The sequence below is a fragment of the Odontesthes bonariensis genome, chromosome 22, assembly GCF_027942865.1.
Source record: "Odontesthes bonariensis isolate fOdoBon6 chromosome 22, fOdoBon6.hap1, whole genome shotgun sequence".
Classification (NCBI taxonomy): domain Eukaryota; kingdom Metazoa; phylum Chordata; class Actinopteri; order Atheriniformes; family Atherinopsidae; genus Odontesthes; species Odontesthes bonariensis.
The window spans coordinates 15,214,603-15,242,269 of NC_134527.1; the positions used below are offsets into that span (position 1 = coordinate 15,214,603).

Genomic DNA, 27,667 nt, shown 5'->3' on the forward strand with positions numbered 1-27,667 from the left:
GTTCGGAGCCCCCCTCGGTATTGTGGCAACGTTTAGATGAGTATATATGGCCCCCTTTCTTCTCTATAGTCGCAGTCCTCTGTGTTTTTTCCTCTCTTGCCTATTTTTCGGGCTTGATGGACTAGGGCTAAATGGGCAGTTTTCCTTCTTTTCCAGCAGAGAGGACATCTTTATTCCCTCCCCGGCTCACAGGTTTCCCATTCAGCTCCCCTCCAAGTAATGTCAGGGCCCTGAAAAGTGCTGCAAATCAATCTTTCATGGTGTTTTGAGGGCAATTTGACATCCATGCACTCCTCCTTTCACTCCAACAACTACAAGGGGGATTGTCCGAAAAAAAAAAGAAGAAAAAAAAATTGGGCAAGTTGCTCTCTCTCTCTGCTTTTTTTCCCTCCGCAAGAATATTGACTGTGCGGCAAAAGTAATGGGGAAAGAAGATATGGCAAAGTAAACACAATGGCGGAGAGTTTTAGTGAGCAGCAGAGATAGTGAAAAGGCAAGGTGAGTGACAGGGCACGAAAAAAGATTACTGTGAAACAGCTGCTTTTTATGAGCGGGCCCCTCCCACGTTTGTCTCCTTTTCCCAGATGAAATTTCTCTGCTCTTTCAATGGGATTCTTTCTCATCTAGATTGATTTACATTTATGGCATTCATCGCACAAATCCGACGGTAAATGGCGGGGACAGGGGGGTGGGTCGCTTCTTTATTAAAGAGGAATTAAATGAATTGAATTGGGGTAACGCATGGATTTGATTTGCTTATTTATGCATTAACCTATGGCATTATGTGGAGCTAGTAAAGCCGCGGGCATGTCAGCAATGGCAAATCATCCCGCTTAGCTGTTCCATTGTAGGACAATTTAAGCTATTATTCTGTCCATTTAAAGCCTATCAATTTAATGTGGATGATTGACAATTATTGCACAAAGAATGCGGTAATGGTGCGATTTCAAAGAGATGGTGGGAAACCTATTAAAGAGAAGCGTTTGTTTTTGGATAAATAGCGGAGTTTTACGCTCATCAGGGGGAGAAAGCAGCAGCTCGGAGAGAGAAAGAAAGAGAGGGAGAGAAAGAGAAAGATTTTAGACGTGATTAAACATTCAAACTTAAGTGAAATAATAGCTTGGAATGAAGAGGAAGTTATGAAAAAAGAACAATAAAAGTGGAGTTCGTTTCACGTATTTTGCCCCATGTGATAAAAGAAAAACGCGTCTGGGAATAATAATATTTAAAAAAAGATAGAGGTAATTTTTTTCTTTTTAGGAATTGCAAGAGTGTCAGGTCTGGAGCAGGGGAACACACACACACACACACACACACTCCTACTGCGGCCGTCCGAGCAGCGGAGAGAAAGGAGCGCGGAGTCTCCGGGGATCCTCCGCAGTGTCATTAAAAACAGATTAAGGTAGCTGCCACAGTGTGCTGGATACTCAGGATCGGCTTATCTGTTGCAAAGGTGAGAGCGGCGCAGCCCTTCCTCTCCCTGAAGATCCCATTTTCTCCCTCCTCCTCCTCCCCTCTGTTGATGGACGGGACAGGGGGACTGGGTGGGGGGAGTCAGGACACCTGCTGGACGCGGAGGAGGTGGAGGTGCGCCTTCATCCACACTGAGAGGAAAAGCATTTTTAAACGGGGTAGCCTCATCTTGAAATATCACCACAAAAGAAGAGAAACAACGATTACGACTCGGTTTGAATGCAAAACAACAACAACCCTCCCCCAATTTCCATGTTAGAATATCGGGTTTTATTAGTGTTTTCCTCCTCAGTGGAGAAGTGGGCCCGCTGTTAAGAGGGATTTTACTTTATGGTACAAGGGACGTTAAGAGCGGGACTTGAGTGCATATGTACTACTTTTTATTGATATTCAGGATCATACGGAACATGTGCAGAGAAAGTGCATCATTCTAATATCTTTTTTTGGTTTTTTAAAAAGACAAAAATGCAATCGATCTTCTTTGGAGAACGTAAAGATTTCTCTCCTTGTTGATTCCCTGAAAAGCAACAGACACTGTCAACACTGAAATGTGTCATCGTGTCGTTTCTAGTTTTGATCTCATAACGGTGAATGTGCATTTGATCAAATGTTTGGTTTTACCTGAATTAATGGGCTTTACAAAGCCTCTATTCAAAGAAGGTAGGCTAACTCCTCATTTGATCACTCTTTAAAAAAAAAAAATAGATCAAAATCAGCCCTCTTCTTAAAATCCAGCACACCGCCGCGGCGGAGGCAGCGTGTCTTAAGAAAGGCCTATATTCACAATAACCGTGCCTCTCACACCCGACGAGATGGAACAGAGACAATATTAAGACAGCCACAAAGGACCAGCGGGTCTGACGTGTCCACGGGGACGACACGTTTAAGTGGAAGAGGATCAAAATCAAGGGTTGGATTTGGAAACAGCTGCACGGCATCAAAGCAGGGGCCGGTACGGGGCCACGCAGGATCCACTGTGGCAGGAGCCTCCCTGCTGCGGGCAAAGATGTGCAGTGACAAAGCTGGAGGGGCTCTGCCGGGGGGGGGGTGAAGGGGACATCTCTGTGGACAGGAGCCTGAGGGACGACGTGCTGCCGGCTGCAGGCAGTTAACATGCATACAAGAAGAGGAAGTGAACTTAGCTCAGAAGTGAGGGATGATATGGTTTTGGACTAAATCATCACGTGTGTGTTCAGACGTAAGTGCAGACATGGAGGCTGATTCCTGGCATTTAAAACTGATATAAATCAATATACTTAAGTCTTTAAACTCTGACATTAAATAAAAATAAAAAAATGATAGTAGGCTGAAAAATTCCTCAAGAAATGGCAACAAGTTTCTACAAATGCGCAGTAAAAAAACTCAAAAGTTCCCTCTTAAACAAAGGCCGAATCTAAAGTGCACACAGCAAATGTTTTTATAACGCACTTAATTCTTAATCAATTTATTATACTTAATTAAGGCACTGTGTGTCTCTTAAGGTGCAGGATTGGCAGTTTTAAACCCACAGCTGTGCTGTCACAAATGCTGGAGTGTTTAGTTGGCAGTTAAAAAGGTACAGCAAAGTTAGATATGCAGCGGTGCTCATGTGCTGTAGCTTCCACTGTATGAATTCTGTCACGGAAAGTTTATTGGACTTTGAAGAAGTGGCAGTTGACTGTAAAATATAGATTTTCTCTTAGAAAACATAAATTTGGCTGATATATTCTCCATTTTTCCCCTCCGTCAGCACACACAAATGTAACTCTCAGATGGTTTCAACACTTTAAGCAGCAGAAGCCAACAAAAGACATCCAAATTTAGTTTTTTTATAATATTTATCCAACAGAAAAATCAGCTTAACAGTACACATAAAGGTAGTCTGGATGTTTTTTTTTGTTGTTTGTTTTTTTAATACACGGTTAACTGTACACACAGAAAAAAAAAAAAAAAAAAAAAAAGAACCAAAAACACCATAATTAGACATTTTTCGAAATTATATCCCTTTTCATTAAGAAACGACATTAATACCAGAATCATTCTCCATAATGGTGCATCATTTTTTTATCATTCATATTAGATCACACAAAGAAATAAAAAAAATTAATTAAAAAGTTATTAGCATTGGACTGAGTCCGGCGCCCCGTCGAGCCCCAGCTAGGAGGGGGCCCGGTGGGGCGCCTGGCGAACTGGGGAGGTACCAAATAAGACAAAGAGTTGTACTTAATACTTAAAACATAAAAATACTACATTAATTATTACACAGGTGCGAATCGCAGCAGCTTAGCAGTCTTGAATAGTTCAGGGTACAGAGTATACACAAGAAAAAAAAAAAAAAATTGACTTCTTGTTTGTTTGTTTTTTCTTCATAACAAGATGCAACATCAAATTTCCAAATCACACATTCACAATCTTTGAACATTTTCAGTATGAAAACAGAACAGAAAAAGAGGGACAAGTTTCCTGCGACGCTGATCACAGGAAAAAAAAATTATATAAGTGTATATATATATATACTATATATATATGAAACATATATATCTTAAATTAACAGTCAAATATATGAGCATATATACATAGTTTTACAAGGTAGTAAAGGCAAAAAAAAAGCCATTTGCAACATCCCCCTCGATCCTATCATAATCAGATCACTGTAATAAATTATCCATGACATTTCCATGTGAAAAAGAAAACAAGTCATCTTAAAACTACAAGTTAAAAATCTGTCAACATATTAGAGAACTCATCTTTGTTTCAAAAGTGAAATAAGATATTGCACCTTTTTTTTTTTCTTAAACCAGAGCACAATAAAATGACAATGAAAAAACAGCATCACAACAGGAATTAAATCAGAACTACTGCCGCCAGCTGACATTAATCCTCTTCTTTTTAAACCTTGTAACAAAAATACATTTGCTGTAACAAAAACATCACAGTTTTCATTTCAATGAATTATGTAAAAGAAAAAAACATCAACATTTTTTTTTTAAATGACGCGACAAAAAAAAAAAAAAAACATTCCGACGTTATTCAAGACTGCCAAGCACATAATCATGGTTTCATTTTCCACAGAACTAGAAAAAATAGATCATATTGCCTTTTGAAATGTTACAAATCTTGGGTTCATTTTGGCGTTTACAATCGGAGTCAAACAGGAAAATATAGAAAGACAAAGAAAAAAACCAAAAAAACCAAAACAGCTCTCTCAAGTCCAAAAAGGGATCCCACATACTGTCTATCCAAAATAACAGTGTACATAAGCATTTAGTAACAAATAAATGTTCCTGATTTTTAGAAATATTACTTTATCGTATAAGTCATTCTACAGCTAGTGTTTCTCACTAAGAAAAAAAGTCTTCAAGGCGTTGTAAATCTAGAACCCCCTCCGTTAAAAAAAAGGGTCGTTTTCATCCACTCAGTGATTCAAGTCTTTAGCCTCGGCGTCTTCTCTAGTGATCCTGCAGGACACAAACAGATCGTCAACATTCATGTGCGACTCGGAAGGAGACGCGTGTTGATGAGAGACAATTTATCTCTTAACGAGGGATCGGAAACGGCCGCACCGGAGAACACGTCGCTGTGTTAAAATGTTTGGTGGAGAGGGTCATCATGGGAAAAAAAAAAAGGACAAAAATGTGGGAAAAAAAGTAAAAAATAAACTAATTTCTCTAGTTTGTTTTTTACCTTTACTTTCGGCAAAGAGGAGAAACGGGTCTTCGCGTTTAAGTGACCCAAGTGATCAAATACTTGGCATTTCTAAACGATAAATAATTACTGGTGTACGTGCAAAGCAGTTGCATAGAAACAGCTGACCAGTCAATTCACCGACTAATCATTTAAAAACTACGAATATCTTCATTACGGCTGGTTAAAAGTACAAAAGTCTACCTTCATGCAGGTAAGCATTAGTAATACATCCAGAACAGAAACTAAAAACTCCACATTGCAGCCTTTATAAAGGCAGGGTTCACTGCATGACCGCTGTATATTTTAGCTGTATTGAGGTGGACCTAAAACTAGCAGCTGAATGCGTGGCTTTAGTTGAAACTAACGTGCTTGTGCTGGGCGTCGCATGGTTTTTAGTTTCCTCATGAGATTAGCAGACATCAAGAAAAGCCGAGCAGCCTCATCCTTCAACATCTGCGCTGCGAAATCTCACCTGAAGGCCCGGGGCTTGTGTCTGCTGAGCGCCCTGGTTGAAGAAGGCCATCGGCTGTCTGTAGAAGTCAATCCAGGCGTTGTAGTCGGGATTAGAGGTCTGCTGAGATCCAGGACCAGCTGTCTGCCCTGAGAAGGAAGAAAACACGCCAGCAAATTAGAAGCAGGAGTTGGAATCAGTTTGGCGTGGCCCTATAAGGAAACACTTCCAGGAGGCACTTACCCCAAGCTTTGTTGTATTCAGGAGCAGTGCTCTGGGGTTGGTTTTGCTGACCTGATGCAAACAAGCAAGTTTCACATGTTTCAACATTTTGCTTTTTGACACAAATCTTAAATCCAGTTTTCTACATTAGCATTTTAAAAACCCCATCTCAGTCAGGCTTGTGGAAACAGATCCAAATGCAAACTTATTTGCGAAGCGGAGTAAAATAAAGCTTGAGCTGAATGATAAGTATTCTTTTGTTCCTGAGTGACACTCGCCTAGCTTTTTATAATACTGCTCCCAGTCCATCTGGCCCGTCTGGGATCCATTGTGACCTGAAACCAGACGCAGATAAAGCCAGAGTTACCGAGTGGGTTTGACTCTCCTGATTTTTACCTTCTGCTCTCATCTACAATTCCGCTTCCAAATGAGTTCCATTGACAGCAAATGTTAAAATGTGTCCATACAGGAAACCTGTGGTTAGCCACGGGGAAGTGCCCGTCATCACAAGCTGTGGAACACTTTGAACACACAACAGCAACAGAAAAACTTTAGATTCTGCTCTCTTGCAGTCTAATACGTGTTTAATGGCCCAACCAAAGATTAAAATCCATTTCTGTTTTCTTGTCAAGTCAGACAGACTACAAACAACCAGGGAACACAGGTCTAATCCATGATTTGGGTTTTTTTCGGCAGTGCTTTGAAATACTTACTGTGCTCCTGCTGGCCTTGAGGTTGCCAGATCTGAAAAGTCGTGCCCCATCCTCCAGTCATGAATGGCTGAGCCCCACTTCAAGCAAGACAGAGTTTATTTAAGCAACGATGATCACACTCAGTTTCTAGCCCAAACATGTCGTCACACTTTAAGCAGACTTCTGACCAAAGATTCGCGGAAATATATTGAAATGTCACATGTGAGGAGGAGAGGAGTTGGACCTTACTGTTGAGGAGGTGTGGCAGGTCCTTGGTTGTAAGGATTCATATTGAAGCTGCTGTTACCCCCTATCCCCGGACCCTTAAGAGAAAGAAGGGGAGGCGAGTGAGAGACCACACTTGTGTTTAAAGGGAGCCAACAGGCAAGGTCAGAGGGCAGGGGCGAGCGCTGATGCACTCCATTAAGTCCATTTGATGGATTCTTCATGTTTAACCTCTGGTGACATCCTGCTGGCCACCAGGGCCACAGCAGCCTAGCAAAACCCCACCAGCTCCCTGCATTGACATGTGTGCTCATGAATATCAGGCCAGACAATAGCAGTTTAGGGGGGGGGGGCACTGCAGGGACCAGGGCCAGACCACCTACCCCAATTCTCTCATCGATCAGCTGACGGGCCTTTTCCAACTGCTGAGGGGTGCCTCGGATGGAGAAGATGCGTACATTGGGGTCAGTGTTGGGCGGTGGGTTTCTCTGTAGCTCCACGTGGGCACGAGACTGCTCTTTGATGTTCTTTATGGTTTCTCCACCTGGAACGGTAATGACAAATTTTAAATCAATCAGTTGTTGATCAGCTGGCGTCAAAATTTCACAGCAGAAAGTTGCTTCTGTAGCACCATCAGATATGTCACCCACTTCTTCTTACACAACCTACATTACCCACAATGCAACTCGAGTGCCTCCCACAGGGTCAGAGATTTGCTCGTGTCGCGGCCTTTAAACAACTTTCTGCATCAAAGACCTGTGACCAGCTTCATGTGTAAAACCAGAGTAAGTTCTCTTTAAAGTGTCAGAAAATGTCAACACATTTGGTTTCTGGTTGGCCAACATCTTCACACACCTAAGAATGAGGCAAAGTGCTCCCCATCCCTACCATTCATTCCTCCGGGAACGAACGTAGCATCAGACCAGACTCCTCTTCACCACGTTGACTCACCTGACTAAAAACCACGTGACGGTGCCACCTTCTGAAAAACCTGACAGGCGTCTCGCCACTCATCTACAGTTCTCTTGAAACATCCGTGCAAATCGGGAAACAAAAGAAAACGTCTTCTGCAAGCCAACCCCTTGCTCGCCATCAGATGCCAGCTTCCCGACGTGTGGGGAGAGCAATTACATCAACTGGGAGAGTTGAAACATAGCTGGCAGGAGAAAAGGGACAAAATTGAAGCGTATCCTCCTTCTAGGATATCGTTTGTCTCTTTTACCCTTTTCATTCTTGACTCTGTGTTGTTCTCTGTTATGAGAGGAGGGGGTGAGGGACGGGGTGCTTCCCGGGGTGGAGCGGAGGGGGACACTGGGGCTGTCCCAACATCAATTACACATTTGTTCACATGTGGCTGACACTCCGATGACCCTGGCTGACCCCCGAATGAAAACGCTCATCAGAAACCTCTCCTCCTTTGGTAGCCCATTTCTTGCTGCCAACAGACTGCACAAGGGCCATTAACCCATTGTCAACCAAATGAAACTTCTGCCTTAATGAAGCCATTATGATCTCTTCTGGTCAGACAGCAGAGAGCAATGAAGACCCCGACTATTCATTTCATGGACTGGGGTGTAGTGAAGACAGATAATACTGGCCTTATTAATGAGACTGGTTTAGTGAGCTGGTGAAAAGGAGAGCTAACAAAAGTGCAACTGGTGACAGCATTCAGGGCAAAGCCGAGGGACTGGTTAGCTGCTGGTCCGGGAAATAAAAGCTCTCAAAGGCGTCGAGGGATAATCGCGTTGCCAGACTGTGCAGCAGCAGCTTTACGTGAAGCTATGCAAACATTATTTCTAGAAAATCCGAAGCATAAACACCTGAAGGAGAAAGGATTTGACCTTTTTGGACAAACTCCCTCTGTATGAACACCGTCTTCGGAGCGAAAACCAAACAAGCAAACATATTTCTGAAATTGGAAGACATTTGTGACATTTTCACAGAAGGATTCATCTTAAAAGAACAATCGTGGTCTGCTCATCCTGCCGTGTGCTCTTTTTCTGGCTTCATGTTGTACAAATTTAAAGCTGTGAACATGAAAACGTACAGAAACACAAAAAGTTGTAGAAGAAACACTTTTTAGCATCAAACCAGATGTTGTTCAGCAGACAAAAGCTCTTCATTTGTCAAACTCGTACAGAAGCTTTTTCTGAGACAGTTTCTGTGTTTCTTCCATCGGTGAAAAGCTCAAACGCTTCTTCTCAAAGCTCCTTCAACTCAACATTACAATGTCGGCTTGATCTACCCCATTGTAAAACATCAAAATTTAAATTCTAAATCGGTTTTAACGTGGATGATTTAATAATCCTTACTGGCTTTTACTAAGCAAGGTTAACTAAATCTTACCCACACGCTCTCTATTACTTCTCTGTGGAACATCGATGATTTCACTGAAGTTACGTCATTGAGTTCATGACTTTTGCCGGAACCATTGCAGCCGAGCTAATATCAACTGTGGCCAGGACAAACTCCGTCAGGACATTCGAATAAATTGGAAATTTAGCGACCCAACGTCAGATTTCAAAGTTTCAGGTAAAAACACGAGTATTACTGCAGAATGCTTTTTGTGCCTTTGGCTCTGAAGTCATGCTTGTAATAAAGTCTGAGCAGATTGGTGGGTGGTTTGATTTATCAAGCTCTGTGTGTGAGTTTGTGTGTGTGGGGTCAAAACGGAGGGGCAACCGGCTGCATATGGCATCGTAAAGATATTAATCACAGCACCCTTTAAGGGATTGCTGACAGCACCCAGACCCACCGCCATCTCCACCATATTGGTCCACTTCATATGCTAATGTGGAGAGAAGGGGACGCAACGCCCAGGTTTATTTGTTTCCCTCGCCCCACTACATGCACAAAAGCCACTTGACATTTCTATTGCCATGTTTTTATCTAAGGTAAAGAGGCCCCCCTCGATCCGCCCACTGCTGCGCGCGCGCACACACACACACTATGGCAACATGCATGCCACAATACTACACACACTCACACACACACAGCTTCTTCCAATGCAATGGTCAATGACTTTTAAATAGCTGCCAATAGAGTGGGCATGAATAGCCAATAAGCTAATTCCTCCTATTCATTCCCTCGCTGCACTCTATTGGACTGAAAGACCCTCATTAGATGCCAGGCAGCCTTCCACATGATTGAGGGCTGTTATTATGCACCTTTAACAATTAATGTCACATTACACGCATTATCCCCGTCATTAAGCCCTTAGTGAAGCCAATGAATGCCACTTGTGGTGTATACATGAGGCCTGGGGGGGAAGAATAGAAGGGTGGTCACTCACTCACCCCCCCACCACCCCCCGATCAGATTCACGTAGCGGCAGAACACCAAACGGCACTCACTTATTCAAAAAGAAACAGCAATCTGGCGGGTTAGATTCACTTTTAATAAGACCGTTTGTTTGATGAATTGTGTTGATTTTCTCTGAGATACTGAGTGGTGTTAGTGTGCAGCACAAGCTGGGAGTAGACCTCAGAGCGCAAAAACATTTTCAGCTAATGAATGCTTCAGAGCCGCTTTTACAAATATGCCAATAGTATGACCAGATGTTTAAACCAACAAAAAAAACCTCTAAATGAAAGCATGTTCCTTACCTTTGCCAATCACTAGCCCACACTTATCAGCAGGTACTGCATAAGTTACTTCCTGCAGTCCTCCGGGCCCTCCCATGTTACAGTCACTTCGCCCTCGACGTCCCACAACGCCACCAAATCCATCTCGCTCCTATCAGGATGAAAATGAAAGAAAAAAACAATATAACATAATACCTGAAGGCTGCATTTCCTCTTTAAACTACTGATTAATATCCAACATTAGTGCTCAGCATTGTTTCTACTTTTCTTTGGATTTCTGCAGGAGTTCTTTCTATGTTGGCCTCAATTAGTTTCTAAATGGATATTACATTAGCAATAGATGTAATCGCTTCATTTCCATCTGAACATGACAGCAGAAGCACACACCTGAGCAGTCTGAACCAGTTCGTTGATGAGGTGGACTGCATGATGGCAGTGGTCCGGCTGGCCCATCACCTGAGCGACACGGTCAGGACTGACTCCATCATCTGAACAGCAACAAAACAAACAATGAATAAAGAAAATATCTCATCCTGCTCTTAGACTCAACATATTCCCTGAAGCAGGTCATAAAACTGCTCTTTCATGAAGCAAAGCCCGGTGACATTTTTTTTTTAATTATAAGACAAAAGTATTTTGTCATCTTTATGATGGAAGTTTGACAGACTTTAGACTGAATTGTATTTTACAAACAGAAAACTTCTTTAGTTGATGGTAAATATCGTCTAATCTCACCTTGTTTGAACTGGATTCTGACGCCAGCATCGTTCTGAATCTTCTTGATCATCTCGCCATTCCTGCCAATGATGATGCCGACTGCAAATCTGGGCACAACCACCTGCACGATAACAAAAAACATACATCCAGGATTGATTTAATTTAATTTTCTTTTCCACAACCTCTGAATCAATGAGAATAAACTCAGCTTATTGGCTTTGAGAAGGAGATAAAAGTGGCCCTTACATCCAGACTGCTTCCACCCATTTTGGATCCAAAGTCTACCCTGCCAGCTCTGAAGTCTCCTTGGTCTTTGTCCCGGATGAGCTTCACCACAAGTTCACGGGCTTGCTACAAAGGAACACGATGGATGTACCCAGATTATCACAAGCAAAACAAACAAAATAAAAATAAAAATACTGCATATGAAACCTAGCTGATGTATACAAATGTATACAGACGGAACAAAATGTGGTCAACTGAGAGCAAACAGAAAAGATAGCAGCACACTGTGAGCCCTTCAGGCACCGACCTGCACTTTGTGGGGATCCCCAGTAATTCTCAAGGGCTTGTCTGCTCCAGTGGGCATTGGGTCATCCTGAATCATTATCATCTGCACTCCTGTTCTCTCCTGCAGCGATACAACGAGAGAGAAGCAGACACAGCCACAGTTACCTGGGGCCCAAAACAGTGCTCACTCTGGAGGATATAAACTCTGTAATGCTAAGTTGCACATATCCTGATTGAATAGGTGAAGATAATGTTAAATGGCGTTTCAATGACGTAAATGTTCTTTTTGAAATAATTTGAAATGTTTTTTTTTTTTTGGCAATCTCGACATAAATATACAGTTTAGAATGTGTTGAAAAGAAACAGTGGTCATACTTTTGCTTCATCGTAAAGGCTGATGGTAAAAATAACAAGACGGATTATAAAAGGATGCTGTATGTACGTTATATAAAAAAAAAAAAAAACACCAAATCAGAAAAAAATAGACTCACTTTCAACAATAAAAATGGGGCACGGGTGTCAAGGAACATATCAGAACAACTAAATAGTAGGACATGAGGCTCAGGCTCTGTGTAAAGACTCATTTTAAAGTTCTGCAGTTCATTTACAATGAAAACCTCTTGACTAGTTCCCCAGCTAGAGCTTTTTCCAGCTACAGATAGGCTTATTGGGACAAAAACTAAATTACAGCCCGTGTGATGTGATCCATTTAATCTGACCAACTGCCAGAGTACATCTAAGGTAGAAAGAAAAAAAAAGAAAAAATGGACTTTGACCAGACTTCGGAGGTTACATTTGAAATGATTAGAAAAAGAAATTACATCAAGTCTACTGTACTTATAGATTTCAAATGTTATAATGTAAAATGTTTTAACCATTACTTTTCTAAATTCAACTTTTATCCCCTAAAAAGGACCTTAACCATCACCATCTGATAATTATAAAGGCAACTTTCACATTAACAATCCATTAACTGTATTGTACTGTTTCAGTCACCCCTCATTTCTTTATATATTGCCAGGAAAACAGGAAGTAGATGCAGTGGTTTACTGTAATATGCAAATATCAGCAGGAATGGTGTATAGGGCTAAAACAGTCTGTAACCACTTTTATTCTTCAACACAGCCTGAACCCTCTTAGACAAGCTTTCTGTCATTTCTTTAAGTAGTCTTCAGGAAAAGATCTCCAGGATTCCTAAAGGACATCGCAAAGCTCTTATTTCAGGGTTCCTACAGGTTTCTTCAAGTCAAATTTAAGTCTTTTTAAGACCATTTATAAAAAAAAGAATACCTAGTTCACAGACCTACCGGCAAAGAAAAACTTTTTTTTTTTTTTTAATTTGTTCATTTATTTCTAAAACAAATGAAAGTGTGGACTGTGTAAAGCATTGATGAAACATTGCAGCATAGTAGTAGTAAACGCTACAACACCACAGCACAGACAACAAGCCAAACAGAGGTGTGAAAAATCAAAGAAATTTCAGCAGACCACAAAAAAGTTTAACGGACACAGTTAAGTTGTTTTTTAACATTGGTTATGTTAGCTAGCTACTTATTCCATGCTGGGAATATGGGGAGTAGAGAGAACTATAAATAATGAAAATCAACTAAAAAATTTGTCGTTTCGTTGAGGCTCTCATCGAACATAAGAACGAATGGTGATTTGTTTACCATGGACACCAGTTCCTCTTTAATAAACACAGCTAAACCAAACTTTTCTATGTACGCCGTTTTGTCGGGACCACAAGTAATTGTGGCAGCGATGTCGGAATCGGGGAACATGCATTTAAACAACTCTGAAATACCCTCGTTTCCATTATATGAATGGTGTTTGGCGATTGTATTTAGAGTCCACATCACCTCTGCTTTCATGGTTGGTGTGGACCCAAAAGCTGTTCGCAGATCTACTCTAGTTGCGGTGACGGTCGTAACTGGAGGGGCTGTACAAGCAGTTGGCTGGTTAACGTTATCTGCTAGCTCAGATACATTTATAGCTAACTGGCTAGCGATGGCCAGTTGAAACATCCCGGCGATGGAAGGAGTTTGATCATTCGCTTCGATATTATTCATTTGCTTGGAGGACTTGGCGTGAGACTAAAGCCTTCAAGCCCATGGTACCAAGCTGAATCCTCTTTTTGCACACTGTGCAAAAAGCCTCGTATACATTATTGTCCACTGGTTTTAACCAGTGACAAAATGATTATTTCTCGCGCCACGCTTCATTACATTTACATTTCCCCATAATCCCAGCAAGAAATGGGAAGCAAGGAAACGCAAACAAATGTTAAAAAACAACATAACGGCGTAAATTAAACTTTCTTGTTTTCTGCTGAGATTTGCCTTGATTTTTCACGCTTCTGCTTGGCTTGTTGCTGTGGTCTGTGTCAGTGCGGTAGCAATGTGATCGGACCCGGGGCGGAGCGGTAGGGGCAGCGTTGCGTTCTCAATGATTGGTTCCGCCACTCTTCATTTAGGCTACGTTATTTAGGCTTTTCAAAATAATAGTAGCCTGGTTGACAAATGAAACGTTTGAGGAGAATGCGATACGGAGAGGTTACTGCACAAATTTTAAGACCCAGATATCAAAATTCAAGACTTTTTCAAGTCTTTTTAAGGTATTATTTCCAAATTCATAAATTCAATGCTTTTAAGACTTTTTAAGACCCCGCGGGAACCCTGTTATTTGGATGTCAGCTGCCTTTTGTTCCGTTCTCTGTCGAGATGATCCCACACTGCTTCAATAATGTTGAGCTCAGAGCTCTGGGGCAGGATTCATCCCTCCATAAGACCTGTTGCCACTGAATTTCAGTTCTTGTGTCATTTGGCATAACTCAGCCTTTTCTCCCCGTTTCCCCTCCTTAGGAATCCCAGAAAAGGCTTCAGGAGTAAACTAAGGGGCCAAATGCATCTTTCAGGTCACATGTGAGGTATTCACTGGATTTTCCCTGCTTTTATAGACGTCACTTTCTGAGACTGTTCATCTGCTGTAGATAGTTTTTAGGCCTGTCAACCCTTCTTTTGTCCTCCACCTGTCCAGTTTCCTCAAGGTTTTTAAGAACACGCTGCACACCATGCTGAGATGGGTCAAGTTTTCAGCTAACAGCTCTTTGGGGATCACCTTGTTGGTGGAAACAAATGTCTGCCAAACCGTGTTTTCTTTGGCATTTTTCATAAAGCTAACTAAAGAAATGGGAACAATTTGATATAAAATTGGTTCTTTGTTAAGCCGTCTGTTCTGTGAAGACAAAGACTGGTTCATTCCTTGAGTTACGTACCTTTTTTTTAATTATTTACAGGTCAGTGTTAGGTGGCTTTAACATAAAAACATTCCTCTGAAAATAATCAGGTACAAGAACTGGACAGAAATCGAGTGAAACTTTGATGGGCCTTCAGAAAGCCTGGAGAACTTTTCCTGGTGGTTTAAAACTCCTGCACAGAACTGCACATAATTCATTTTAAGTGCTCCATTTTGAATGGGGCCTACAAGCAGACCTGCAGTTGTTTAATGGTCTCTCCTCCCTTGCCGATGACGAGGCCGACTTTGTTGGCGGGGATAAGGATCTGTTGGATGGAACTATTGCCGTCCATGTCGTTGTGGAAGCCTGGGCCATATCGACACTGCTCCACAATCTCGCTCAGCAGTCTCTTTGCCTGCCTGTGGGACAGAACAAGGACCAGCAAATGCATTGATGAGGAAGACGTGCAAGAAGAGATTTGAGTTGGTGCGTTCGTTACAACAACACGCAACGCGTTCCAAATCATCCTGGCAGCGTCGGTAAGTCTATCAAAGTGCCGAGTCTTACTCGATGTTCTCTGGGTTCCCAGTCAGTGTGCAGGGTCTGTCCAACATGCCTCCGCTATCTGTGACAAAACAGAAGAAAATCATACAGCACCTAACCTCAGACCCTCACTTTGTATAATCCGTTGTTGTTGTTTTTTTTGTTAGTTTTGCAAGTGTTTTATTAATAAAAGATATAAGTCAATCAGTTTTGAATTTGTTACAAATATTTTGCTTTGAGAGTACCAAGTTGTCATATGACGAGAAAAAGAGAGAAAAAAAAGAGGAGCATATACACCAGAAATGCATTTATGCCCTCCTCGAGCACATAAACTGAAAAAAGAAAAATAAAGAAAAAGCAAAAAAATGCCTCAAACGAAAATGGGAAAGTTGATTTTTTGTTGTTCTTTTTAAACATGGCAGCATCCACAAATGTCTACTGACCCCGTGTATTAAGCTTATTGCTCATGACTCATCATTGACACATGTTAAGTGATTTGCTTAAGCTTACCTGAAGCAATCTGGATCTTACAACCGGATTCCAGCTGAATTCTTGAGATCTGCTCTCCTCCTTTTCCAATGACTAAGAAGAAGGGGGAGGAGGATTTAATAAGCCTTTTCGAAGTGGGACAGATGCCTTAAGCAGTGACCCAAAAACTGAGCAGAGGGTCAATACTGATGATTGCATGTTAATGCCGAATACAATGAACTCGAGGGCTACTTACTGAATCCCACCATTTTATCAGGCACTTTGAAGTCTTCTGTTGTTAGAGCCCTGTGAGAGACACATACACCGCAATGATTATTTCATAATGATATCAATGTGTGGAATTACTCCTCAATTATTCATCCTTTTAATCATGAGGGTAAAAAAGAAAAAAAAAACAAAAACTTATTTTTGCCAATTTTATTCTCTATCACGATAAAATAAATATGGGGGTTTGAGGACGTGTTAGAGCTCAGCTTCATATTAAAAATACTGTAATTTAAGTGGATTAAATCAATTTACAGCTCAAACAGGGACAAAAAGAACAACAGCGTGAACTTAGTGGGGTGAAACCTAAAAATTTAAATTTTGTGGATGCAATATAAAGAAATTAATTACTTAAATAAACTGGCAACATTTTACTTTGAGCACAGGGTTAAATGCAATAATAATACACCTAATGAACAGATAGAGTGTTTCCTGCTCACCTTTGATGTACCATCGCACCAAGGTGGTTCCCCACTAAGGAGAAAAATAAAGGGGAGGAAAACTAATTATTAAATTGTGATAAATCATCCAACATCATGGGTACAAATGCATAATATTACAAAAATCTGCTAAATCAATAGCCAGTGAGGCAGCAAAATGAGGAAGAATGAGTCACTGCTGGAAGAGATGGAAGCAGATGGGCACGAAGTTGCCAATCCTTCGTGTCTGCGTCTGACCCTCAGCAGGGCGCTTTCACCGGCATGGAAATCAGGTCTCCAAGTGCACGACTGAGCGTTTCAATCAGAGCCACTCAGATACAGAGGCGGGGCCGGGTCACTAACTGCTAGTCCTGAGCTGAATTTTGACAGGTAGCACCAAGCGAGGGTCTTGCAGGGTCACTGGAAGATGGGCTGCCATGAACGTCAACACGTGAATTGATACGTTGTGGGTTCAATCAATTTTATGGTTGTTTGCACTGATTTCTAGGGTTAACGCCGGAGAATGGAACAGCAATGAATACAAAAATAGGGAGGTGTACCGACATCATGCAAGGACGAGACCGTCTGATAAAGTCTGAACGCCATTTGTGTACTCGTTTGATAACGAAATGCTTCGAGCCAACTGCAATGATACAAAGATACAATTTCTGTCATCTCTTCCATACTCTGGTGCAACCTTGACTGAGAAATCTGAGGACAAACTGTTGCAAACAATAAGTGAATCAAACAAAAACAAACTGGAATTGCATACAATTTTCCTATCCATGCATTCAAGACAAAACCATAAAAAAACAACAACTATGACAAGATAAGAGAAGGACAGAGCAAATGACTAGTGTTTCCACTTTGTGGATATGAAATGGATCAAATCTTTGTTGTGAGTGCAAGGCACAGAAAAATAGGACATTCTTTCCACTACACTGCAGTGTCAGATATTTAATACTCCACACAAACAACAAGGCTCTCACTTCACAGATTACAGTGTAGCTCAAACACGCACTGCCACTTTTACATCGAGAAAATCATAAACAACAAATAATTGACTCGGAGGGTCTCAAAGCTCCTTCCAGACAGATTTCAGCGTTGTGTGAAAGCCACGTCAGCAAAATAGATCCAATAAACTTTGGGAACCACGCGTCTGAACGAGACTGTACGACAATACCTACGGATATTAGAAGCAGCAGCTGTAAATTTCCATGTTATGCGACATGGTCGCTATAAAAGCCTAACGACACATCACGCAAACAAAGTCTTTAAATACTTGGATCAAACGGATTTTCTCCTTCTTTGCAACCCCCACATCTTGTTTTGCACAGGAGGAATACATGACCAAACCTCTGCCGTAGACATAGTGTGTATTCATGGAAGCAACTAAGTGTTGGCATTTCAAATCAAACTGCCCCAACCTCGACAGGAAGAGTTACTTAGCTGTGACAAATCAAGCCAATCATGACCCAATATCAAGGTGCTTAATAATCTGGGACCATTACACCTCAGACCAAAAGGACAATTTAACAACTAAAAACGGTCGCAGCAAAACGTCTTCGTTGATTAAAAAAATACTGCTGGTAGGAAATATTAATCACTGAATGTCGACTCTAGTAAAGCGAATGATCCTTAAACTTTACTCTACATTGTAGGATGGTTGGAGCAAAACAAAAATAATGTCGTTGTGAGGATGTATGAGTGCTGACAAAAAGCTCCCAATTTCAGAGAAACACATTTATTGATGACGGTCTGTTTGATACTCACCTCCATTGTCCAGAGAACGTTTTTGGCCTCCAAAACCGTACAGGGATGGGTCCATGACCGGAGACGAACTGTTCATGTTGGGCATCTGGTCTCCTCCCATCTTGGCTGCCATCTGGAGACAGCACATTAGCACAAATGGAATAACTGTTATAAGAATAATGGTTCAGTTATGATACTCTTTGAACATGTGTGCCCCCCCACCCAGACATAATTTTGGGGACTTATTACTTCATGTTAAGTGTGACTTAAGTGCTTCCTTTTTTCTTGGTTACGTTAAAGCATCATGTTTGCTTTAAAGTTTGGCCTTGACGAAGGCATCCATTGTGTTTGGAGACAACTTTCTGTATAATATCACAACATCTCGAAGCAGTCTGCTATATTGCTTGAGCAGAGTACGCCTCCTTGAAACAAAAGAGGGCTTCACTGAAAGTTAGGCAAAATCTTTTACAAAATACAAAACCAAAATTATTCTGTAATATTTTAGGGGCTGATTTTTACATTATTTTAATAAGTTTTATGACTGACTAAATTCCTTTCTTTAAATTTGGATAAGAACTACAGGAAATGCGATATTTCCTAAAGTAGAAAACCAAGGCCTTCATTTACATAAACTGCTTAGGGTACCTGGACTGTATTAGAGCAGGCTCTTATTTCTAAATCACAGCGTTATTGGTATGATCTGTCCTCATTCCTTTGATGCCTCATTCTTTTAGTACTTTTCTGCGTCAACCCTAGTGATTCTAAGAGGCACAACTTTTAATTGAACCCTGGATTTTATTTGAGGAAACATAAATCCCTTCATCTTAACTTAACCCTTTTCAGGGTCGTGAGGCTGGAGCCTATCCCAGCTGCTATCGGGCAAAACGCGGGGCCAACGCGGAAACAAACAACCACACACGCTCACACTCGCTCTTGGGGTTCATTTAGAATCCCCAATTGACCTAACATACATGCTTTTAAACTGTGGGGGGGAAGCTAAATTGCATGGAGAGAGCCTACACATCAAATCAAATCAAATTTATTTATATAGCACATTTCATGTACAAACAGTTCAAAGTGCTTTACATAAAATAAAAGCATTGCAGCAGGGAGTGCAAGAAGCATTAAAAATACATAAAAGAATATAAAGAGAAACAAATAAAATAATTTAAATGAATTTAAAAACAGGCAACAGTCTAGATAAGTTAAAAGATATTTCATGCATAGACACATGAGAAAAGAAATGTCTTTAACCTGGATTGTATGTCTACATTTGGTGAAAGTTTAATCTCCACTGGCAGTTTGTTCCACTTGTTGGCAGCATAACAGCTAAATGCTGCTTCTCCATGTTTAGTCTGGACTCTGGACTGGACCAGCTGACCTGAGTCCTTGGATCTAAGAGCTCTGCTGGCTTTACATTCTCTGAACATATCACAGATGTATTTTGGGCCTAAACCGTTCTGGGATTTGTAAACCATCAGCAGGCTTTTAAAATCTATTCTGTGACTGACTGGAAGCCAGTGTAAAGATTTTAAAACTGGTGTGATGTGTTCAGATCTCTTAGTCCGGGTTAAAACTCTAGCAGCAGCGTTCTGGATGAGCTGCAGATGTTTAATGCTCTTTTAGGGAAGTCCAGTTAAAAGACCATTATAGTAATCGAGTCTACTGGAGATGAATGCATGGATGAGTTTCTCCTGGTCTTTTTGGAAGAGGAAACCTTTAATTCTGTTGATGTTTCTGAGATGGTAAAAAGCTGCCTTGGTGACAGCTTTGATGTGGCTGCTGAAAGTCAGATCTGAGTCTATCAACACTCCGAGGTTACGAACTTGGTCCGTGATTGTAAGGTCCCGAGTCTCAAGATATTTACCAACGCTGACCCTCTTCTCTTTGCTCCCAAACAGAATCATCTCAGTTTTGTCTTCATTTAATTGTAGAAAATTCTCTCATATCCAGGTGTTTACTTCCTCCAGACACTGACACAGTACATCTGCTGGGCTGCAGTCGTACGGTGACAGAGACACATAAAGTTGTGTATCGTCTGCATAACTGTGATAATTGATGTTAAAATTCTGCAATATCTGACCCAAAGGGAGCATATACAAGTTAAACAGAAGAGGTCCAAGAATTGACCCATGGGGGACTCCACAAGTCATGGCCAGTCGCTCAGATTCATGTGAAAACTAAAGGTCCCAGCCGAGATTCGAACCAGGAACCTTCTTGATGTGAGGTGACAGTACCAACCACCACACCGATGTATCAAAAGACACAGGTTATGGAGACAAAGGATGGGGCGACATCGCCGTTTGCTCTTGGCATCAGTTCAGTGTTTAAGAGCCCACATATTGTATTTTACTATAACTGAATCTAATACATGAAAGTACTGTAAATTTACTACTATAAAAAAAACAAGGCACAATAAGAAATGGGCCCATTGGGACTACTCACAAAACAGATGTTACTGATTTTACAAATACCGAATCCGCCTGTGCTTTGATTTAGCTTTATCAACAAACAGACTAAACAGTTGGGTTAAAAAAAAAAAAAAAAAAAAAGCATGATGACTCTTTTACACAATGAAGCAAAAGTTTATCAAAAGAGTCACAAGATAGAATGCCATTTGTTGCTGTATTTACAAAGGAAATTGCTCCAAAAGTTAGCATTACTGGCGTAAAGAAGCACTGGGCCAACAAGACACCTGTTAACGATCAGATCGATGATGAACAATGCTTCTAGATGAATTCTCAAATTAATACAAGCTCATCCAAGTACTGTAATCTTAGGAGGTGAGTGCATGTTTAAAGAATTCATTCAAAAATGCAATTTATTATTATTTTTTTTTTTAATGTAAAAACTGAGAAGGGGAAAAATAAAAAAAACGACTAATTAATTCTGGGCCGACTAATTGGACTGTTTTAATTTGGGGTTGCAGATTATACACCAGAGCGAAAACTTTCGCCGTGGTTCCTAAAAATGACCAAGTCACCAAATCTTAGAGTAGTTTTTCGTATATGTTCTATCACAACGTGGACGCAGAGAGAAACCATGAACCATCAACAGTAAGCTGTGTAAGACTATTAGTCACAGCAGATAAAACTTTCACAAAGCTTGATCCAAGGGCAGTCATGAATAGGAGAATAAATCTAATCTAAGCTCTTTGTACTTCAAACATTTATGCACAACCCCAAACGAGGCTCAACATCCAACCATGGACACTGCAAGTGAGAACAGACACATCAAAGGTTAATTAAAGGCTTATTTTTGGTCATCAAAATCAGTCTCGACCAAGAAATCATCACTTTGTGCAACTTTAAAAAGAAATATTTCTATTTCTATTTATGCTTTCCTTGCTGTGATGGAAAAATATCCCAACGCCTGCATAAAAACTACAAGAGGAGTGCAGTTATTTGTATTAGAGCTTAGATGAAAATACGTCTACTTTCTAAATGAAGCACTTGCAGATCTCAAGCAGATTCTCACATTCAGAAGTGACAGACATTCAAGTTTTCTCCATGAGAGTTGTAACAGCATTTTCTATTCTGCCTTAATCTGCCACCTCTCCTTCCATACAAAAGTATAGCATTTCAGAAAATTACACTAAATTGACATGTGCGCCTGACTGGAATTTTATTTTTTTCCACAATATGAATATACGCTCATGGAAAGTGGAGTCTCCCATCACCTTCAGGGACGATTATCTACTTCAGAGCGCCGTAGTGGAAGCGAGAGGGCTGCAGTGGGAATAAGGAGGCATAAAAGGAAGCAGGTGTGGGGTTGCTTGTAACAAGCCATCTTTGTTGCCGTGTAAGCCAAACGTAAAAGCACCGTAAATTAAGTCGATACTTCTAGAAATACTTGAACTTTGTTAGGTTTCATTTGTGACTATTACAGGACGACCACTGTGCGCATCTTTCCGAACGTCCGACCATTTTCCATCTGTGTTCGCGTTTGAATAATATGTTTGCGCAGCAAAATAAATAAATAAAAAGGTTTTTAAATACATTTTCAAGTCAAAGTGGCTACAGCTGCTACAATTTTTGAGAATTTCTTGCCAAACCAATACAGCTTAGAATAAAGGAGCATTGACTTAACTGCACAACCACACTGAGTCTGATTTCAAAACATCTTTTCTATGCATTTAAGCTCTCTGTCCTCACTAAACAGACACGTTTTAACCCCCACAGAGGAATTTAAATGCCATCTTTTTGAAAACAACGACACTGACGATGACATGACACTATCCTGAGCCAGCCAAGTTATAAACAGATGCTATATGGGAGCAATTTAAAGCTCCGTTTTAATAAATTCTAATTCTACATTGTAAGATTAGCTGCTTGAAAACTTTGTTCCAGTGCAGAAAAGGAAAAAAAAAAAAAGTTGGAAATTCTATTTTTGATATACATTTTTGTCATTTTAGCCTTGGCAAGGCAATTCATGGTTGTTTGGTGTCAGAGATATTTAACAGAAACCTCGGTGTAACCTTCTGGCTTTTTACAGTGATGAATTAACTGGAATTGTTTAGGTTTTATACTTCATGACTTAAAATTTAAAGTCTGTGAGATAAAAAAAAATAAATTAAAGTCACACAATGTGGAAACAAAGGCATTGTGGCTTTTTCTGTCACCTCTACTTAAAGTATACTCATGATTCCACAAGAAGTTCTCAATCGCTTGTCTTATCAGCTTGATAAAGTCAAGGTTAGTGGTCATGTTTAGTTTGCAGATAGGTAGGTTGTGACAATGAGACACTGGCAAACGGGAGGTAAATTAGATTTAATAAACCTTAGCATAATTGTGTGCTTTGTTCTCGTTTGCAGATATGCTTAAATTAAAACCAGGGAAAGATAGGTGCTTCGAGATAGGAGAAGCAGGTAACTGCTTTAAGGGCCTCTGTGGTTAAAGCACAAGCAGACTCCTCAGCCTTACACCACATCAGCACAATTTACCGAAAGTGACAGGACGACTTCCCCTTTCATCTAAGTGTGTGGTGACACTCGCATGTTAACTACGGTGAAGGTCAAACTGCACAGTTTCACGTCTGTAAACAAGACGTGGCAGACCCAACTAACTTTTTAATTGGTGTTAATTCATGATTCGTTTTAATGTTCGTTGGTGGTCACAAACACCAGAGTCTCAGTGGAAATGATGCCCATCATTAAAACCTGTACAAACTGCATGCTGACATTCTGAAATAAGAGCACAGCATATACTCGATTCTCATTTTTCAGATGTGAATAATTCTAATGGCGCCGCCTATAATTTTCTATTAAATGTACAAATACTACGTTCTCCAATTCACCGAGCACTTAGCAACAAACCGAAGACAACACCCGACTCCTCGTAGGCCATTTGCTCAGCTGCAGTGTGTACTCTGCTACATGTGCTGCAGACCGTGTTGCAATCACAGTGAGCGTCGCCGTGATTGCAACATGGGTTTACTGCAAACAACTAAACAAAAGCCAAAATGGAAGAAACGGGGCTGTTAGGCTGGTGTCAGATGTTGGTCGACTCTGCTAGACACAAATGTCATAAGAAAACAGAAAAGCATGCGTGTGATGCTCTGTATGCTCACAAACACAAGGCCATGACTAGGTCGACTTGTTTTGTAGTTCACAGAACAAAATGCTATAGTCAGTAGCGAAGGCATGGAGCATATCCAACAAATGGACTTCAAGCAGGCACATACAAATCTGTATGTGTGTGTAATTAGGCTCATAACCAGATTCAAGGTAACCGACTGTTTCCAAACAAGCGCGGTTTCCACATGGAGCGAAACAAATTTTGCCATGTTCACCTGTGCGGCCCATAGCGTGCAGCCTAAACATTTGTAACTATGGAGACTTCAGGCCCTGAATGCGACTTTGCCTGGATCAATCTCCACTCAGAAAAACAACATACCAGACAAAGGAGAACCAGACGAACGACAAACTCGTTTTGAGGAGAGGCTTTACATAGGAATCCCTGTTACCCACATGATGGACTGTCAACCGGTTACATGCCCGGGCACGGGAAGCATCAGCACAGCTCACTGCACGTCTGCAGAGTCCTGACCGTTTGGCGCATGCGAACACGTATCCACTCAAAGTGTGACCTCTGGGTGAACAGAGCTAGAAGGGCCAGGGTGGGTGGGCATCATGACGAATTATACCAAGCAGGGGTTGAATTTCACTGCAGGATTATGGGTGAAGAATCTCTCGAGTAATAGCACGTATGAAAGAAATTCATGCAGAAATGTACAGCAATATCATGAAATATTTTTTGGCTAACACAGGCCGCAGTGCAGACGGCAGGAAGAATACATACACCGATTCCTTTCCCGGTGAGCACTCATGTAACATAACTGCTCCTGCTGCTACTTAAGCATCTCTCACTAACATAAAGACAGTTCTGATATTAACCTAAATGCATTGTTAGGCCAAGGAGGAACTCTCGAGTTGAAGGTAATTGATGAGATACAATTCAAGGTAAGAATAGGACAGCTTAAGACCGGTAGTTGTGGTCACATGTAATATCTTCCCCAATGTATGTAAATCCCCCTTATGTGAAGCAAGTAAAGGGACATTCCCAAAAACTTTATTAAAAATTCATTTAAATTTAACTGGCATGTCATTTGGTTAGCTGCAAAGACCAAGCAGTACCTTAAATGTAAAAAAACAAAGTAGGTTTTTAGGCACAGTCAAGGTTATAACCTGCACCGCATGAAGACCTAATCGTACATGACTAAAGTCCAGTTTATTTACTATTAACTGTTGTCAGTGGTACACTAATTCTCCACAACAGCAAACAGAGTTTTATTTGGCCAATTTAACATATGTAGCCATGTCTGCAATGGTCACAATGTGTATCAGACATATTTTACATTTAAAAAAGCTGTGAAATATGAATTGTGTTTTATTTTAAATATATTTTCTTGGTAGTAATGGAAAAATCCAAGAGTGCTCAGCAGGAGTGGAGGGGAGCTTATTTCAACAGATGACGTTACATTATATGGCCTAACTAGGCTGCAGCGAGGACATGGTACCACTCAAGCTAGCCAGCTAACACCAGCTCTGCTAAGTTACGCGTTTATATAATCATAAGCAACACACGTCACATGTATAATACAGGAGCTTACGGTGTTAAACTTAAAGGAAGAACATTAAGTACTTCTGAGGTCTGTACTACCAGCAAGGAGCCTCGCTAACTGAGGCAGCAACTAGTTACACTAATGCTAACTTGGAAGTTAGAACTTAACAGCTGTTCATGGCTTCATGTCTAAACTCAATGTTGTGTTTGGTTACGTTGTGGGTCAAGTTGCAGGGCATCCAACTTAAATGACTGAGTTAGCAAGCTAACTGCAACTTCTGTTGAGTTGACAACAGGTTGCAGCGTCTCAACATAACTTAATAAAGTAGTACAAACTTCGACACGGGGAGATGCCTTCATTTTATGCTCCAGATACGATTTGTGTAGTCGTTTTAACGGCTTTGACACCGAGTTAGCGAGTCCTCCGCGCGCTGTAAACTCTAATCTGTCCGCTCAGCTATGCTGTCTCGGCTATTTACTGTTAGCTTGCTAGCTCTATAGGAGCATGAGGAGTGTTTATAGTAGTGAGTCCAGGTTGCCTCGACCGAAGTCCCGGCCCGCTCCGCGTGAAAACACGCCGTCTGTGGTCCGAAAACGTCTCGGTCGTGTTCGCTGAACAACATTTTACCTGTCGGACTCGGCGTATCGTGTCGGCAAAGTCATCTTTCGTTCCAGGCTGAGCCACCGAGGCCTGTCCCTGAATCAGCTCCGCCATCATCATCATCCCCCTCGGCAGCTGAGAACCACACTTAAAAAAAAAAAAGGAAAAAACTGCACACGTGCTAAGCCAAAGCTCCGCGAGCGTGATGATCTCGCGAGTTGAGCGAAGAACACACATGTAATTTAGGACATGTGCAAAGAAAATCCCTCGGTATACACAAAATGAGTCATTGTATACTTGATTAATTTGAAAAAGAAAAACTAAGATGATATACGAAGCAAAACTTTGACCTCCGCAGTTATGAAAAAAATACTGACATGTAATGTACTGTACTCCCATTAATTTATTTATATTCACTGATTTGACTCATTAATTTCCAGTTAATTTTCTGCCAAATGAAATAAAAAATATAAATGTAAAAAATCATTACAGCCATTAAATTCTAAAAACTCAAATATGCAACTTCTTAGAGGAAAGTAAAATACATTTAGTCTTGACCTTAACAACCTTGTGACTGCACTATTCCTCACAGAGTGCAGGCACATGAGTTGTGTAACTGGGTAAAGTGAAACAATACCAGAGTCACAAATTTTTTTAAATTGAAATATGTAAATTCCAGACCAGGAAAGTTGATTCAGATATAATTGGGCCTACAACAACATTACACAGGCTACACCTTACATATATATAATATAGTCTCCAAAACACTGTTCAGTCTATGAAACCACAGAGATTACAGGGCAACATGAGCAAACTTTAGTAAACTAAACGAGCTAAACTAACTTTATTTCTAGATTTCATGATGGTCCTCACAATAAAAGTTTGCTGAGTGGGAAGAAAAACAAAATATAGAACCTTAACTCACATCTAACAGCTCCCTCTGCAGTATGAAATAGATGTTTAAACTTGACTTATGCTATTTATAGCTGTATTTCATTTATTGCCAGAGTGGGGGAAAATTTTTTTTACAGACTCACCCAACAAAATGAAAATTGAGGATTATTGGTTTTCTCCCTTGCTGCACATGTGGAAACATCTATTGTTACACATCTGGAAAAGGCCAGCAGCCAGACAGAAAAAAGTAAAATTGCTGCAGATTTCCAAACTCTTTATGCAAAACAGTTCCTGCTCCATAAATTGTATCCAAACCTCAATAAGCGCAGTCAGCCAGTGAGGGTTAAAATGAGTGTGTGGTCCTATGGAGCAGAGTTACACACAGATCAGTTTTATTTAAATCTTTGTTTCTGGGTTTGTAATGAAGCTTATCCTGCCAGTATACAACTGTGCCCAGTGCTCAGAGCTCTAATTTGTTAGATCTTTGAGGTTAGATGTGTTGTTTTAGGACATACGAGGGAATGCACGGGCCTGAAGCTAATGAGGAATTAGTTGAGGTATGTGTTCAACTATGTTTCCCTCTATGGTCACACATATGCGAAACGCTCGTGCAGCTGCTGAATGACTGACCTCCAATTTAAGACGGGTACATCGGCACGCTGCGTCTTCCACACATTTGTGCGTATATCAGTTTCTCTTCCTCATCAGCCCCCGGGCATGTTAGCACCTCCAAAAAAGAAGCAGAGAAATTAAGTGGCAGCTGAGAGCTGTTCCCAGACCAGCATCCCTAAATGAAGACCTCCAATTTCACATGACTGAAGTCTGATCTGGCCCGCATTTATTGCAACCATGTGCTGCTCTGCCAACTC

At 40.9% G+C, this 27,667-nt stretch overlaps 1 protein-coding gene across 2 annotated transcripts; it reads right to left on the reverse strand.

The window, feature by feature from the left end:
- Positions 1-3,271: 3,271 nt before the first annotated feature.
- Positions 3,272-26,041, reverse strand: fubp3 (far upstream element (FUSE) binding protein 3). Of its 2 annotated transcripts, XM_075455625.1 has the most exons (19): positions 25,932-26,041; positions 18,264-18,375; positions 16,512-16,545; positions 16,043-16,092; positions 15,829-15,900; positions 15,343-15,400; positions 15,032-15,194; positions 11,563-11,661; positions 11,277-11,381; positions 11,049-11,151; positions 10,701-10,801; positions 10,335-10,464; positions 7,113-7,273; positions 6,754-6,827; positions 6,526-6,602; positions 6,091-6,147; positions 5,834-5,884; positions 5,612-5,739; positions 3,272-4,910 (listed from the first exon to the last, which is right to left on the reverse strand). In XM_075455625.1, exons 1-19 carry the CDS (start codon positions 26,025-26,027, stop codon positions 4,902-4,904), a joined length of 1,680 nt encoding a protein of 559 aa, XP_075311740.1. In that variant the 5' UTR covers positions 26,028-26,041; the 3' UTR covers positions 3,272-4,901. The 2 variants fall into 2 exon arrangements, with proteins under 2 accessions (XP_075311740.1, XP_075311741.1); XM_075455626.1 differs by lacking the exon at positions 6,091-6,147.
- Positions 26,042-27,667: the final 1,626 nt, after the last annotated feature.

What these genes read in the sequence shown, in the direction of transcription:
- fubp3 (XM_075455625.1), bottom strand. Translation starts at nt 26,027, where the DNA reads ATGATGATGATGGCGGAGCTGATTCAGGGACAGGCCTCGGTGGCTCAG. An exon ending in AGACCATTAAACAACTGCAG is followed by an intron (nt 11,662 to 15,031) that starts GTCTGCTTGTAG and finishes GTATCGCTGCAG; the next exon opens with GAGAGAACAGGAGTGCAGAT. An exon ending in TGGGTGGAAGCAGTCTGGAT is followed by an intron (nt 11,152 to 11,276) that starts GTAAGGGCCACT and finishes GTTATCGTGCAG; the next exon opens with GTGGTTGTGCCCAGATTTGC.